This window comes from Pinus tabuliformis, chromosome Q (assembly GCF_031772625.1).
Source record: "Pinus tabuliformis cultivar Carrire ecotype Pingquan chromosome Q, CPIR1, whole genome shotgun sequence".
Classification (NCBI taxonomy): domain Eukaryota; kingdom Viridiplantae; phylum Streptophyta; class Pinopsida; order Pinales; family Pinaceae; genus Pinus; species Pinus tabuliformis.
The window spans coordinates 1,330,871,883-1,330,889,148 of NC_142296.1; the positions used below are offsets into that span (position 1 = coordinate 1,330,871,883).

Genomic DNA, 17,266 nt, shown 5'->3' on the forward strand with positions numbered 1-17,266 from the left:
CTTAAGATAAATATCATATTTCAATATTGATATCTAAGGTGCAACTTAACATCCTATAAATCTTATATATCAATTTTATTTTCATATTTATGCAGTAATGAGTGTGTTCGGTGTTGATGTTGCTTTAGAAGTTTAAAAGAGTGAAAGAATGATTATTTTTGTGTTTTCAAGTTTCCTGATAATTTTTATATTTTCCCTAATATCGTGATAATTCATATTTCGGTCCCGTTACTGCAAAATTTAGTAGGCCTAGTGCAAAGCCTCACTAGGCAATCTAGACCTCATGGCAACAAGAGATTGGCCACCACTTTCACCTCAGTGGCTTCTCTCCAACTATTTAGTGGTGAATTAAATCCCGCAAGGCAGGCTTCCCTATAAATTTCAACCAAGGATATTCAATAAAGAAGGATTAAAGGTGATACAAGGCCTAATGATTCAAGGAAAGTTATCAGTGAAGTCTAGGAATGCCAAGATAAGATTAACCAAAGTTCAAGTATTCTTTCCTAAGGCGCTCTAGATAAATTACCGAGTTGTTATAAGTTAGGGTTTTAGAGATATTCAATAATATGACATGTAGTGTCATCTAATAGCTAGAAGAAATAACACTTTAAGCATATATCAATAAAGGATTAAAGCTATCAAATAGGTAAGCAAGTTTTATGGTAGGCAAGTGAGCTTTTGTGGCTGAAACATGCATAAAACAACAATAAATAAGATGACATCATCCCTAATTATAGGGTTTTAGCATGCAATTAAAGCTAAATTTTGCTTTATCCAAATTATTAAATGCAGTCCCTATAAATAGGGCAATAACACAACAAAATAAAAGTGATATTAAATACAATTTCAAGAAAAATCCTAACCCTAACCCTAGATACCTAGAAATTAGAGAGAAGAGAGAAAGAATATATAATAAGAAGGGGCTGATCAACACCTACTAGAATAAAGCCTTGATATAGTTGGGCAATGGATTCCTTTAATGCAAAATCTATGATGAAGGCCTTGATAAAGAGGGCGAGAGAGTAAAAATTTCTACATAGAAATCCTAGCAACTTCCTTAAATTTGAGATTTTAAATTCTAGAGGGGCATATATCAAAGTTCTCTTGAAGGATTCAAGGAAATCAATTTTACATAATATGGAGAATCAAGATTTTAGGAAAAATATAGCAATTTTAATATGGCACACATGGAAAACCTAATTCATGTAATAGAGCATGCAAAATTGAAGAAAATCAACCATAGACTTACAACATTTCACAAGAATTTCTTCATTAAATCCAAGTAAGTCTCCTCATGCAAATTGCTCCTCCATCAGGCAATTTGCTCCATAAAATTACATTATGTCGAAGTAAAAGAGAACAATAGCTAGTGCAAACTTCTAAAGAGAGAGAAGTATGATGAATGATGATGGTGAATGAGACTCCCCTCTATTTACACGAGGACAATTAAGTCTCATTTCACTAATTTTACAAGGAAAAGCCCTCAAACAAGTTTACTTGAGTGTTCAACTAGGTCAAATGTCACAAGCCGACCTTGAGATAGCTCTAAAACATAATAAATGCATCAATTGAATGAGACAATGGTCCAGGAGTGCTCTTCACTCCTATAAATCCTCAAAGTGCATGTTTACATCTCGAAAGGGCATCTCCTCCACTTTGATGTCATCCAAAAAGAGGCCTACCTCACCCTTTGAAGGGATATAGGAGTGATGTGGCACCATCTACGGCAAGCCTTGACATCATGGAAGAATTTGGTAGCTGTCCCAAGTCATCTCAGTGATAACCATCCTCATTTGGGCTTTAGAACAAGGAATTGTCCATCAAATAGGGTCAAGGCCAACTTGGATGTGTCTTTGGTTCAACTGGGAGCATCATCAAGTAGTCTAACGCCAAAGCTCTGAAGCTCAACATTTCAGCATATATAGGCACATCAAGAGGTATAGAATCATGTAGAAGCTACACAAGGCCCAATGCTCATCTCTAGAGGGGCAACGTTAGGGCCATAGGATCATATTTGCTCTCAAAACAGGGTGAAGTCCCCCCTAGAAGGTGTTGAAAAGGAGTCAAGATATTCCTCAAGGGATCTCTGCTGCATGTGTGGTACTACCTTAACAAAACCTCTCAAGATCAAGTGAGATTAATGCCATTAAGGGCATAAAGCCATTAAAGCATCAAAATGGACCATATCGAATGCTAGGGGCACAAAATACTTCACACAAAACTCACCTTCAAATATCTGACTAGTTTAAGACTTGTAATTAAGTTACCTCACTTACATTAGGGATGATTAGGTCAACAATAGTGTTTCCAACTCCAAAGGGGAGTGACATGTCTTAGGTAGGCCCATCAATCCATATGTGTGTGTGTTAAGGTGGTCATGGAGTGTGAAGGACTTCAAAGAAGATGCCACAACCAGACTAGCTAATGGGGTCCAACATGCTTAGTGTAATGATGTAAGAAGGGAGCAGTCATGAAGGCATGAGTTACCCCTTTCCTCGGCTTGCTTTTTCCTCCCCTCGAGTGTGCCTTTTACTTTAATGATTTATCTTTCTTTGGTGCATAGCTTAGGAGCTGAAACTTGCTTGTGCTTTTCTAATACCAATAGCCCTAAAAGATGTAGCGGTTTTTTTCTCATTGGAATGGGACATTCAAGAATTCTTTTATTTTAGATGACGAATATAATGCTTGAGCAACTAGGTGATGGGTAATGAGGTGGTAGAGCTCATGCTAGGTTTTTTTCCCATGTTCTAAATAAGCCCTATTACCCACTACCTGTGGGTGACACCCATAGGAGAATTTTTTTCTCCTTGATGGTCCTCAGCCAACAACCAACAACCCCTTGCAGCGACCAAATAGCTCGATGTGCCACTATCTCCGCCACTTGAGCCAACCATGTGGTCCCTTGCCCATTTGTTTTGATTGTATGTTTGAAGGTGGGCCTTCCGACTCCAAAGGTATGGATTTTCATTGTGTAGTTGGGTAATTTCGTTTACTTATTATGGACACTTTTGGTCATGGATTGGTGGGGGGATTCAATAGAAAGAGTGAGCTAGGTCTGTCCTCTTGTCTTCTTTGCCCGATTTGGTGGTTAGCCTTGTATCCTAGTTCTGTGGGATCTCCTTACTGGATACTAGCTTTAGGGATGACACTACATGGGAAATATCGATTTTGGTTGCGTGATGCCGCTTCCCGACACCATATATATCGCTCCTCTCCACTCATTTTAATCCCATTCATCACTTTTCCCATGCAGGTCCACATTTGTCCATTGGGTCCTGTTGGCCACTTCGTGTCAATTACCCTATAGTAGTACACTTTTTCAAAAAGGGGATTCCATCATGTTCAAGCATTCAGATCATCCCGAATTCATCACCATTAGTCGTCAATTTGTCAGAGTTGTAAATCCATTCTGCAAAATGTTAATGTAAATGATGCTAGTAAGATCATATATGTATGTAACAACCTAGGTTACCCTATTATTTTGGTGACGATTTTCATCCCAGGAGGTTTTTCGTCTCATTGATTCATCTGTGTTCCTAAACGCAGATGATTGGCAAAGTTTTTCTCTTTGGCCTCAACCCAAAGCTAGGGTGAAATTTGTCATCAAGATCTTAGGTTAGTCCCAGTGTTTTAGTCGAGTCTTTTGTAAAAGTGATTTGGGAGTAATTTAAGCTAATTGGCTAAATAATATTATTACAAATCACTTGGTCTGCTAGATCATATTGAGTCACAAAATTGGGTAATAAATTGAGGGTCTATAACGAACGAGTGTTCCCCCTTTGAGGGTTGAAATTGTAATATCTCGATGTAAAAAATATTTTGGTGCATGGCCCCCTCATATTTAGATACCATGGCTAAAATATTAGAGGGTGGAAAAATTATTAATCCACTCATATGTCAATTAATTAAATTTTCTGGCAAAAATAAATTGAAATCTTAACCCGGAAATTTAATTAATTAGAGCAAAAATTAAAATCCTAGAGAAAGTAAATTCTCCAAGTGGAAAAATTCTTGGGTATCAAAGAAATTAATTTTTGGAGGTCTCACACCAAGGGAATATGGAAATTTCAAGAAAAATTGGACCCTTGGGCCTTGGTGGTTAAGTCAAAGTCATTTTTTTGAGGAAATTATCTCAAAATAATTATTTTTGAGCTAATTAAAAATGGTTTTTATGAAAAATTCGAAAATTCTTCAAAAATGAAGATTTTCGACAATGGAGATTAAAAGATGATCAAATATTTATCAGTGGTCGAGATTACTTTGACGAGACTCAAGCCAACTAGCCGTTATTTTCCACTTGGAGGATTCATCTATAAATTAGATGTCATTTGCTTCTCAAGACACATAAATTTTTTGAGAAGGCTCACACTCAAACTTTGTTACTGTAATATTTTTTTGGAATTAATAGAAAAGACTTTGGGGTTTATTCATGGTGGTGTTCCTCTTCTGTCTCTTGGTAATATTTTTCGGAATCATGTGGCTAACTGCTCTATTGAATTAAATTTTATAAATTTTTCGTTTCATTAGCTATCACTTGGATTATCTATTTGCACAGGTATCTTGCATTAGGTATTTGGTTTTAGAAAAACATTCTAATATGATAGATCTAGCAGGTATCTCTAGATCTTGAGGGTTTTTACATGTATCTAGCCCCTTTTTGAAGCTAAAAATTTAATCTTAAGTGTGCAAAGATCTAATTGAGATTCAGATCTTGGGCGTGAGGGGAAGTCTTCGGTTGGACCAACCAACTCCCAAATCCTAGAGACTTAAGAGGCTACTGTATTAAATTTCCAAGATCTATCTGACGATTGTTTGTTTTGCAGAGATCTTGATCATGGGTCAAAATAAAAATTTCTTATTTATTCATTTATCCCCAATAATATTGTGCTTATTCGATAGATCTGGCTAATAAGAGTTTGTTTCTATTGATCTGGGAGCGGAGTTGTACTCATACTCCTCAGATCCAATAGATTTGTGTATTATTTGTAGATATTTTGTATAGATCTTAGATCCGATAGTTTTGTAAATAATTTTAGCTTCTAACCCTTGTTTGTAGCTGGGGGTTTTGGGGATTGGGGTTTTATTTTAGTTCTTTGTATATATTGGGGTTTTTGGTTTTAAAATTTCATTTGTGCAAGTGGATTACAAAGCTAGATCTGAAGATTGTTAAAGGATATCAAGGGCTTCAGGCCTTGGAAATTTTTTTAGAGGGTTTCTAGAGGTGACCTAGGCATAGGAAGGCAAGATCCATCCTCTATTTACACCCCCAAGCCTAAAGCTCAAGATCTGGAAAAGACACCAAGATTCAAGAAGATTTTTCACCATTTGAAAAGAAAATTCAAATCTGAAGCAAATTTTAGTTTGTTTAGCAAGGGTTTTTCTTTTGTGATTTTTTTTTTTGATTTTAAGCCTTAGAGGCTGCCTATACCTCTACCGTGGTCCCTATCTTCCTTGCGGAATCCATTCTTAATCCTCAGCCGTCAAATCTACTCTTGTTTAGCCTGCCGCCAAGCCTCCTACACCCGTCTGCCTTCCGTTACCCTTTTCCCTGTCTGCCGTGAGCCCTAGGCTCTCCTTGGCACCTTTAAATCCTCAACACTGCCTCCCTCTCTTCCATAACCTCTGCGGCATCCCTTCTTCCAATGTTTAACTTAACACAACCCTTGTTTGGCCTGCTGTCAAGCCTCCTGGGCCCTTGTCAGCCCGCCACAACTTCTTTTGGCTTTGATATCTAGGCCGCAAGCCCTTCCATCCTCTTCCTTGCCCTCAGACCTGTTTGCGTGGCCTTTTAGGCCTTCCACCTTTGACTGCAGGCTTATCCAGCCCTAGCAGTGACCGATGTGGGGTCATTCTTTTGTTTGCTGGCTTGTAAAAGCCCTCATTCCTCACTGCTGTGACTTTAAGGCCTCAACGCAGCCCTCAAAGCCCTCATCTCTGCCTCTCTTAGGCCTCTGAACAATCATATAATTTCCGAATTTAGGCTTTTGTGATCCATATTTTGAATGTTGGGACATCTTTCGGTATTAATCACATCCATAGCTTTTTGTCGATGTGTTTCAAACCATCTAGTGTGGTTCATCATTAAGACAAGATGTAGAGTCAAATCATGACAACAGATTAAATAGTGATAGCGATCAAGAGAGTTAAATTTTATTTTATTTTTTTTAAATTTTATTTTATTTTTATTTTTTGACCGTTAAGAGTTTAACAGTAAAAAAAAAATCAACTCTCTTCATCACTATCACTATTTAATCTGTTGCCATGATCTGACTCTACATCTTGTCTTGATGCTGAACCACATTAGATGGTTTGAAACACATTGACAAAAAGCCCTGGATGTGATTAATACCGAAAGATGTCCCAACATTCAATCGTATAATTTTATGAACTGATTTTTCAAAAAATTTTGGGATAATTTTGGGGTCATAGAACTTCATGAGCTAATATTTTTTCTTCCAGCAGAGTTTGGATAAATTGCAGTGGTTGCAGGTATCTCAAGGCTTGGAGAATTTGTGGGCTAATTTCCAGCCTCCTTCTAGCTCTGGGACCCAATGGTTTGCATCATCTAACCTTCTTTACTCACTGTTTACCTACAACAAGCCAATCCTTTTCTGACAGTGAAAAGTATAATCTGAATCAACATAAAAATTTAAAATCATTCACATATTGTTAAATATATTGACATGTCACTTGGATGAGTTAAGTATTATTTCAATTGGTAAAGATTTGGTAAATTTGATGGCTGTTACATCTGCATCCTGAGGTCTGAAATACATTATTGACACAAGTATATTTCTCTTTGTTTTCTATCTGATCTAAGCAAAGAAAAGGATTTAGGCAAGTCTGGAATGTTTTGATGCTTGAACACAGTGCTCACTGTTATTTTAATTGCTAATGTCATAATCTAAGTCACTGAATATTCATGCTCTAATAAACTTGGTTGCTTAAGAGATCAGTTATTCACTGAAGTTATAAACTCATTTGTTGCCTAACTTGCTCGTTTGTGTCGTTCAAAGTCTGAGTGCAGAAGTGGTGTCAGTATTAGCATAGGATAAGAACCTAGTTGGGCAACTTGTTTTTCTTAATTGACTATGAGAGGCTAAATGTTGCATTGGCATATTGTATTGAAAGGGCATTTACAAACCTCATTGCTTCTTTGGAAAATTGCATTGGCATATCATTTGAATGACTGGGCAATTGTTGAAAGTAAATAAATGCTTTAATTTCCTTTCTTGCCATTTGGTTAAAAGTTAAAAGAGATTGTGGATCTTAGCTAATTAGAAACAAACATTTGGCATCTAAAGTTTTTGGCTTGAGAATTGGTGAATACAATATTGAGAATATTCGAAATAATCTCATTGGCTAAGTAATCAGGTGTTTTAATTGTTCATGATTTTATGATTCTGGCCATTGAAAGAGCTTACGGTTCCTTGGTAATTGTTCCTAAGAGATTGATTGAGTAGATTTCATCTTCATTACATTTTTCGATATCTATTGTTAGCAGTTTGGCATTTATTTTCATAGTTGGGATTGTCTCTTGAATATTGTTAATAAGTGTTTTTCGATATAACTTAAATTCATTCATAAACTAAGTATTTGAAAGTTGAAACATTAACAATTTCACTTGAGGAACCATTCTCTAATTTCACCTTGCATATCATCCTAAGCTAGTATTGCATCTTAAAACTTACCTCCAAGCATAAGCTTGGTTGATAGAGAGATAGGAACACCTTTTCATCTTTGCTTGAGAAGTCTAGTCTTTCTAGTATTTAAAATGGTGACCTTGCAGCGATTAGAGCCATAGTCTCTGCAGTGCCGGAGGCACCGAGTACGTTAGATTTCAAGGAGAGAGACCGTTAATTAGACCTTCGTGTGCTTCACCTTGACTTCTTTTTGCCACTTACTACAGAGTTTAGGCTCAATATAGATAAAGATCAAAGGTCATACTTAGACTAGACATTTAATTAAAATTGACCAAGATCATTGCATTTCACATAGGTCTTAGGAATTGCATTCCATATAGGATAGTAATGCATAAAAGCAGTAGTTGTCCATCCGTTACTTGGTTTCAAATTTATAAAGCAAGTGCGTTGACTCCATAAGGCACTGGTCTCAAATATATAAATCCAATCTAATCCTTAAAATCTTGCTAGATTTAACCAAGTGCTAGGCCACTCAACTGTGTCTCTTGGATTGGTTGGTTCCCAACTTGTCTTTCTTCATTTCATTTCTATAGGGTCTACCCTCGATAGCCTGCTGTTGGGAGATAGCTAGAACAGAGAGATTGGGGATCAGGGCGACATCCCCCAACTTGATTCGTTGTTGCGGTGCTTGTACAATTTGAGTGACAATAGGTCCACAAGGAGTTAGCTTCCTCCTCCCCTTGTCCACACTTTGGGTCGGGCCTGGAACGATGCCTTAAAGGTTGATGCAACTAAAAGAAAAGTAAAAGCGTAATTTGGCAACTCTCAATAGGAAATGTACCATAAAATGCAAAAGATGGTTGGGACATACACATTTAGCATGTGGGCAAAAGCCAAGCATGAACTCTACTCCTATCATTAGGGCCATCACCCTGGTTCCCAGGGTCCCTCATTTTGACCCCTTACATCATTAAGGAGCCCATGATTGTCCCAACCCTTGGTGGGCAATGAACTACCCCACCTTAAGGGGGTAATCATTGCTATATCCCACAGATCATGCTCTCATCCCCTAGAGCCCCAAGTAGTTTTAAAAGAAAAATCAATCAAAGGAAAAAGGTTAATGAAGAAGGGTGGAAAAACAAAGGCCGGGGTAACTCATGTACCATGGTTGCTCCCTCCTACATTAATACACCCAAGTGTGGGCTTCCCTTATTATGGCTACCCTTGTGTCGGAGCATGTGGCTTGGAGCCTTTCCCTAATGCCCCATTCCGTTCCACCATTATATCACATGCCACCTACCACTTGATGGACGCACCATGGACATGTCACCCCCCTTAGAGGTAGAAAGCACCTAATAAGGTCCTTGGTTAACCCCCTTATTGAGCTTGGAGAAACCTATACATGCTAAAGCCCACTATGGAAGGGCATGCCACTATGAAGTGTCCATTTGATTCCATGATTTGTAAGCCCTTCACTCGATTACTCTAATGATTTGTTGTATTGGAGGGCAAGGGGATGTGTTGGATCTTATACAAGATTGTAGGTGGGTCTCCATTTGGGATTTGTTCTCCCTATACTGGGTCCAAGCCCTTCAGAGGGCTGTATTGGCGCTTATATGGTGAGCGTTGAGAGCCATGGGCCTCCACCATAGCAGAGAGCAGATTGCCACTACATCGATCCATCGACACCATTAGTTCATTGCTCGTGTTCCACCTTTTGGATGAGGATGATGTACTTGGACCACTATGCCCAACCGGCTTCACACTTGCACCACACATTTGGCAGATGGTCCAGGGCCTAGATGAGGATTTGTATTGCCACAAGAAACAAAGGGAGGGCTTATGTCATCATTCTAGCCCTTACAGATGGGTCACAAACATTATCGATTCACTTGGAGACCCATGAGGATGTCATTGTGCCCCCACACCATTTGGGGACACCGCATTGGATAAGCTTGGATATCAAGGGCCCTCTCCCTTGATCAATATGTTTGGAGCCTATTCTCTCACATTAGCACACTTTGGACTCCACTTAGCCTCCTCAATGGCCCAACAACTCATTGTATTTACTATTTTGCTCTCTTAAGAGCCTTTATCTTTCTATTATAGAGCTATCTTGGTGGGCTTGTCACCAAGTCATGTCATTATTGTATATTATTATATTATTTGGGGCATATTTAGGCTAATTACGCTATTTGAACCCCCTTATGGATTGAATAAATTGATGTGAGGCTCATTCATTTCTCTCATCACATTTTTGGATTGGACTATCTCTTCTTGAGAACTCGGCTAGCATTTTGATTGATGAATTGAAAATCTAGTGCATTTCGATGTTTGGAAAAGCTTAATTTCTTGTCTTGGAGCTTCAATTTCTTTGCATTTTGAGGATTGGAATAATTTTGCTATACTTGTGAGTATCTTTTCATGCTTATTTGTAATTTTGTCTCATAAAATTGTCTATGGAATATTTTCGTTCATGAAGTTGGTGTAGCTCTTTTATCTTATGCGAAGTTGTTGGGCTTGTCTTTGTGAGGGATTTTTCATATGATCATTTGAAGTATGGTGAATTATTGTCCTAGAGGTACATGAATGTTCATGAATTGCCTTGATAAGTCATCGTTTGCAATATAAGGAAGTATACATTTCCCTTTGTAACCTAGTTGCTGCTTAGGGCAATACGAAGTTACTGGGGAACTCCTTGGTTGGAATTAACCCTACCTAAATGTTGATTTCATTTGACTCCATTCTCCCAATTGGCTAAGCACTGGTCCAGTCCAAAGGTGACTGCAAAAAGAAAATTCTTTTTCACCTCGTTCCTTCTTTTCTAAGCCCTAACCTAGAAGGCCATCTAGGGTATCACACAAATTCTACTGTAGCCATAAAAAATTGATGAAAATCGGTCTAGAGCTGCATTGGTGAGTCCTCTGGAGGTCCTCCAAATTTGAGGCTATTCCGACGGTGGAATCTCGACATATCCCAAGCCCTAGCTCGGAAACCATTTCCTTGGTTTGCCTTTCTTTAGTGGCTTTATTAAGGATCATTGCATTTAGCATTAAAGTCAAATCCCATCTCTTTGATCCTTTTCTTCTCCCTTACTTGGTCAAGATCCATTGTTTGAAGCTTCATTCTGAAACCTTGACCTCGTTTGGTCCCATTAGGGTTCTTTGTGGTCCCACAACTTTGTGTCTCAAATTACTCAAGGATTACATAGAAACCATTTCTCCTTTGGGATTCTTAGGTCTAGGGTAGCTCTTGTTAAGGGATATTCTACAAACCTAGGTCTAGGTATCTCCTGACCCTTTTTAGAGAGCTAATCACCTTGCTTTCAAAGCAAGTAAACCAATTATCTAAGCCTCTCTTGTGAATAGGCTTTAGGAATCACTCCACCTCCTATCATTGATATATCCACCCTCGTGATTCCTCTCACACTGAGATTCCTCCCATTTGTGAAAGTCCATAAAGAGCAGGGAGCTTTAGCTAAGGCGACAGTGGGCTATTGCTCCATTGTTGCCACTTGACCTAGTAGTTGTTTTATAGGATCCCCTTCTAGGACCCCTGCTAGTTTGAGCAGTAACAAGTCCCAACCATCTTTTGCATTGTACACTCTCTTTGTATTGTGGCTTTATATGCTTTTATCATTTTTTCAGCTGCATCAACCTTTTGGGCCCTGACTCATGGATGTGGATATAGGGTGCCCATCCCAATGACCAATGACTATCAACCCAAAGAATGGAGATGCATAATTAGGAGAGATGGAGAGTGGTAAGTATGGATTATGCTGGACATGTATCAATCAGTGACTTCCCAATAGTGCCCTTCCTAAACCATAAGGCCTCAAAGGAGGTCCTACTGGACTAAAGTCAAGGACAAACCTCCTAGGTGAAATGTGGGGAACAAGGATACAATTAGGATTGGTCAATCTTCCAGTTTGACCTATGATTCATATTAGTGTGCCCATAACATTAAATTAAAGCTCATGGTTGCTAAAATGGTTAGGGTACTGCTGATAAATGAGTCAATGACCTACCTTCCTCAGGAAGAATGCTAGATGGGTAAGAGCACTGACCGAAGCAATAGGTGGAGAACTCTAGCATAATGCTATCTGAATATTGTTATAGGGCTGATGGCTGGCTGGCTGTCAAATGAGGAGAATTTTTTCCCCCGTGGGTCACCCACTTTTGGTGGGTAACAGGACCCACGAGAAATTCCCGATAATGATAAATTTAACATTGGTTCTTACCCCGTCACACTGATCTCTCACAGAGGTAATATTCATACTTGGAACAGTCACCAACCATTTGATTTTGAGTCAAGTATGTGAATTGTGATTAGGAAGTTGATAGAACAGAAGCTTCCATGGTATGCAATTACTTGGGCTATCTCAGATGGAAATAGCAATCCAGAGATGCTGGTAAGAAATCAGATGTTGTTTGGTAAATTGCATGTATGCAAATATGAATCCTTTTTTTTTTCTAATTGTTCACTACTGAAGTATTATTCAGGTTGAATTCAAATTCTTTTCCTCTGGATCTGAACAGAAGATAATCTTTTGATTTTCGGACAAGCATCAAGTCGAATATATCACAAAGTCATAAAGAATATCACTGTTCCACCAAGTTTTTGAGATGCTGGGACACAGGAGTGGGAAAATGTGACCAGGGGATGTCTGGAGGTTGTTATGAATAAAATATAAATATATAAATAATAATAAGGAATAGTTAATTAAATAGTAATTAGTTAATCAAGGGGCATGTCCCTAAGGACATGACCATTCATGAAAGGGTACCTGCCTAGGCATATAATGCAGACCCTGATTTGTATTCAAATATTCTTATATATATAATTACTTGTCCTACAACAGATGCCCTTGTCTTCGAAGTATTTTGAAGATACTTGTGAAGAATGAACCTTGTTTGTTACATTGGTATCAGAGCATTCCTCTGAGTATATGAACTTTGTTCGTTATAGAGGCACCCTTGACTTATAGGAAGTGTCATGGGGGATGCTGGGTTGCCTTGGCATAGGGGACCACATTTCTAAAATCATAAAAAAAACACACATTTTAAAATACTCAATCATAAATGATACATATAAATGTCTTTTGCTCTGAAAAAATTGATATAGGAAGGGAACTTAGGTTGTCATTTTAGGGTTTTCTATTTTTGAAAACTTTCAAGTCAAAATTTTGGGTGCACCTGCATCTTGGATTTTGGAGTGGAGCCCACAATTGAGCACATTTCGTGGAGTTTCACTTTTCAGGGGACTGAAATGTTTTTCTGTTGTGGCAGCATGCTCCCGACCTTGGGGAGCATGTCCCCATGTAACACTGAAGATTCTTCAATCTTCCCTTAAAAAGTTATACAAACATCTAAAAACTGAGTCTTTAATAGGTTAATTTGGATGAAATTTTTTACTATAAACAACTCCTTTTTAAATAATAAATAATCTGAAGTCAGGTGTTTTATTCATCACTCTATATTAGTTTATATCATATTTCTCCCTTTGAGGAACTCCAACCACTTCACATTAAGAGCTAGAGCTTATGCATAATTTTCCCTCTTCCGACCAAAGCCATTAGGTGTTTGTCTGAAAATTGTTATTCCTATTGAAGACTTGATTTGCAAGGCCTATGTTTCCACCAAGTTGCACTCATGTGGGCAGAGAAGTCCATTTTTTGCTTAATGTCCTAATCTCCATAGGCTTTCTTATTTCATATGCAATTAAACTTCATTGTACATTTCTTTCTCCTAGTCAGATGAGCAGAAGAGTCAGCCTGTTTTCATTCTCAGATACTGGCACACGTGCACTGTCTCTTCTTGCTACTTAATTTTATCTATTGTACAGAATCCAGAGTTAGATAAGTTGGACCTATTCTTAATGGCATTCACGCTATAAAATGTTTAGACTTTGGATGTCTATATTGAGTAGTTGCATAAAATTTTCTCCTGATGTTAAGGTTAGATAACATTGGTTTTAACTTTTAATTGCTTGTCATATTTATCACAGCATTGAGTTTGATCGAGATGATGAACTATTTGCAACTGCCGGTGTTTCCAGGCGGATCAAAGTGTTTGACTTTGCAACAGTAATATTACTTTTCTTCGTATAGTTTACTGTAAATAATATAATGTCAACAATTTGGATCTTTTTAGAGTTGCTTCTATAGTATCACTTAAGGCTTCAAGGTATCAAAAGTATATTGGTTACCTATTTCCAGGTAGTGAATGAACCTGCAGATGTGCACTGTCCTGTTGTGGAGATGTCCACTCGATCTAAGCTAAGTTGCTTGAGCTGGAACAAGTATATCAAGTCTCAGATTGTCAGCAGCGATTATGAAGGCATTGTTACTGTCTGGGATGTAAATACTCGTCAGGTAAGTTCCAAGCAGATACTGTAGTTATATAAGATTTCTAGAGACCATGAGGTCATTGTTGTCTTCTAATATCTAGGTTGTCATTATTGGTGACATGTTTTCACTGGATTACAGAAGCACTGTAAAAATGACTTTTGGATAAATTTGAAATGGTTCATTAAAGCTAAAGGCTGAAATGTGCAACTTTTGCAGAGTGTCATGATGTATGAAGAACATGAAAAACGGGCATGGAGTGTGGATTTTTCACGCACAGAGCCGACCAGGCTCATCTCAGGGAGTGATGATGGAAAGGTTCGCTAAATTCCTTATAAAATTCTTTATAGTTTACATCAATGTATTTCTTTCTGATATGGATGGATGAGAGAATATGGAACTCATCTTACTATCAGTATGAATGTCAGGCTCATATGATCATTTTTCATGTACAAGGAGTTAGATTAACTGAAGCTTCTACCTTTTTCTTTGCACAATAATAAAGTATGGAAATCATTCTATTATAATCAGTAAAATTGTTGGACATAAATAAAATTATCTTATCTTATAAAACAGGTCAAGGTGTGGTGTACAACGCAAGAAACAAGTGTTCTCAATATTGACATGAAAGCAAATATTTGTTGTGTCAAGTACAATCCTGGATCAAGCTATTATGTTGCGGTAAATTTTCTTTTAAGGGTTTCTCTCAGAGGATTTAGATATAATGCCAATGAAGCATTCAGGTCTAAATGTGGAATTTCATTTTGTAGGTTGGTTCAGCAGATCATCACATTCATTATTATGACTTGAGGAACCCTAGTGTTCCATTATACGAATTTAATGGTCACAGGAAAACAGTTTCCTATGTTAAATTCATTTCAACAAATGAACTAGCTTCTGCATCTACAGACAGTACACTGCGCTTGTGGGATGTGAGGGATAATTGCCTTGTATGTAATCTTGTTCCCTTTTTGAGATATTAGTTCATAATTTGTGTATAGCCATATTCATTACATATATTATTCCATATTCCATTTTTTCATTGGATGCTTGATCAGTTTTACATGCTTTTATATGAATGGAAATTTACTTTCCTCATTTGACTAATTCCATGTGCTGCATACAGTGCTCTTTTGTGTTATATTCCTGCATTTCTTTTCTGTGGTGTATGCCACTAGTTTCTTCTTCCATTTTCGGTTAAGGATTATTTCCATTTTTTTTTTAATGCAGCATCACTACTAAACCCAACGTTATCGTTGTACCCAACATTGGTAAATTGCCTTAAACTGTTTCTTGTATTTGTGAGGTATTTCCACAATAATTGAGATAAGATAAGATATGATATGATAATTTTATTAATGTCCAATGAATGACCACAAAAGTGGATCAATGGGACTAGAGGATACATCCAGTACGAGTATATAATGTGGGAGTGCAAGTACAACTCCTAGAAAATGCCAAAGCCAAATCTAGGATAAAACTAGGATAAAATGAAGTAAAGACGGATACAACAATAGGACAGCCTCATAAACATGTATATAACCGGATCAAAGGCCTTGATGATGTAGAAGACTAAGTGAATAAGTCCAAGGCTGGAGGTCGATGATGTCAAGATTCAAGAATGCCCAAATCTGATAAACGACGACGAGGGGGGCGACATTGGCACTTGCTTGCTATTGGAGTACTCTTGATCCAACAAGGAGTCTGGTTGCACGATCTTGGGGGGATGTAGGAGCAAGGGATACTCCATTCTTTTTTAATGTAGCATCACTATACTAAACCCAACGTTATCTTTGTACCCAACATTGGTACAATTGCTTTAAACTTGTTCATGTATTTGTGAGGTATTTCCACAATAATTGAGATAAGATAATTTTATTAATGTGTAACGAAAAGTAGGTCAATAGGACTGGAGGATACATCCAGTACAAGTATAATGCGGGAGTGCCAACACAACTCCTAGAAAATGCCAAAGCTAAATCTAGGATAAAACTAGGATAAAATGAACTAAAGAATGATACAACAATAGGAGAACCTCATAAACATGTATATAACCGGATGAAAGGCCACAATGATGTAGAAGACTAAGTGAATAAGACTAGGGCTAGAGGTCGATGATGTCAAGATTGAAGAATGCATGAGTTTGGTAATCGATGACAAGGGGGGCGACAATGGTACTGGCTCTCCATCAGAGTACCCAAGATCCAACAAGGAGTTTGGCTGCACAATCCTGGGGGGGTGTAGGAGTGAGAGATACTCCTAGCATTCGAGGCCGGAAGAAATAACTAAGGAAAGAAGCTACTTAGGAACCTTTCAAAACTAATCCCTTTGATGCTCTGGGTGTAGGTGAATTGGCATGCTATTCGACATCTCCGCAATAGTCTCGAGGATACCAATTGGCCTCTCAAAGGGGGGGCGGAGGGAAGACCCGAGGTCTCACTGTTCTACTGTCTGAAATACTCTGAAACTCCACTTGTCATTTGTTGCTACGATTAACTAGATCAACCTTAAAGTATGATTTGATTGTCCAAGTCGTCCTCGAGTGAGGTGGGGTATGTAGGATCTAAGGTCCGTTTTTGAATATCTCCTTAATGAAGAGGGATATGCATCTCTGGTCAAGATATCAGAAGAAGGTAGTGAGGGATTCTCTTGAATCTATATAGAGGTAGTGTAGCGTCTTTTGATCTTGTAGTATAGGGGGAAAACTAAAAATTAGGTGTTGCTCTATCTTTGGTTCCTAAAGATGACACTCTTGGCAGATCTTATCAGATTGTGGTATATGGTGGTCAATCTACGCTCAAAGTTGATGAGAACTAATCCAAAGTTGGTCCAAAAAGATCTCGAGTGAGTGCATCCAATGTTTGTGCATGTATGGGGGCCTGACAATGTTTCCATCTTGTAACTCCACAAAATGCTCAAGGTAGAAGGACATCTTTAGGCCTAGTCCCATCACAGAGGAAGTCCAAGTGAATTGAATGTATAATCTGTAGATATCCTCTTTGATGGACTAGTTGAGTACCTATTTGGGTGGCACGAGATGAGACACATTTTTGCAAATATGGTGACCAACCATGTAGAGAGAACTAAGACAAACATATACAGGGAGGAAAGAACTCATTGGATTGGATGAAGCCAACAAGTTCTAATCTCCAGTGTAAAGACATGATTAGCCTTGGATTTTTTTTTGAACTAGATTTCATTAATATTAATATATTTTTACAGAGTGTATGCAGTTGAGTGCTATTCTAACAACAAGAAAACAATCGTCACAAAAAAT

General features: G+C 38.0%; 1 protein-coding gene across 1 annotated transcript in view; it reads left to right on the forward strand.

Moving 5' to 3' along the window:
• COP1 (Transducin/WD40 repeat-like superfamily protein) overlaps nucleotides 1-17,266 on the forward strand; it is a 105,339-nt gene that overhangs the window by 58,562 nt on the left and 29,511 nt on the right. The window contains 5 exon segments of the mRNA XM_089386245.1: nucleotides 13,650-13,728; nucleotides 13,861-14,016; nucleotides 14,209-14,307; nucleotides 14,566-14,670; nucleotides 14,760-14,939. Of these exon segments, the coding sequence (XP_089242371.1) occupies nucleotides 13,650-13,728; nucleotides 13,861-14,016; nucleotides 14,209-14,307; nucleotides 14,566-14,670; nucleotides 14,760-14,939 (619 nt within the window).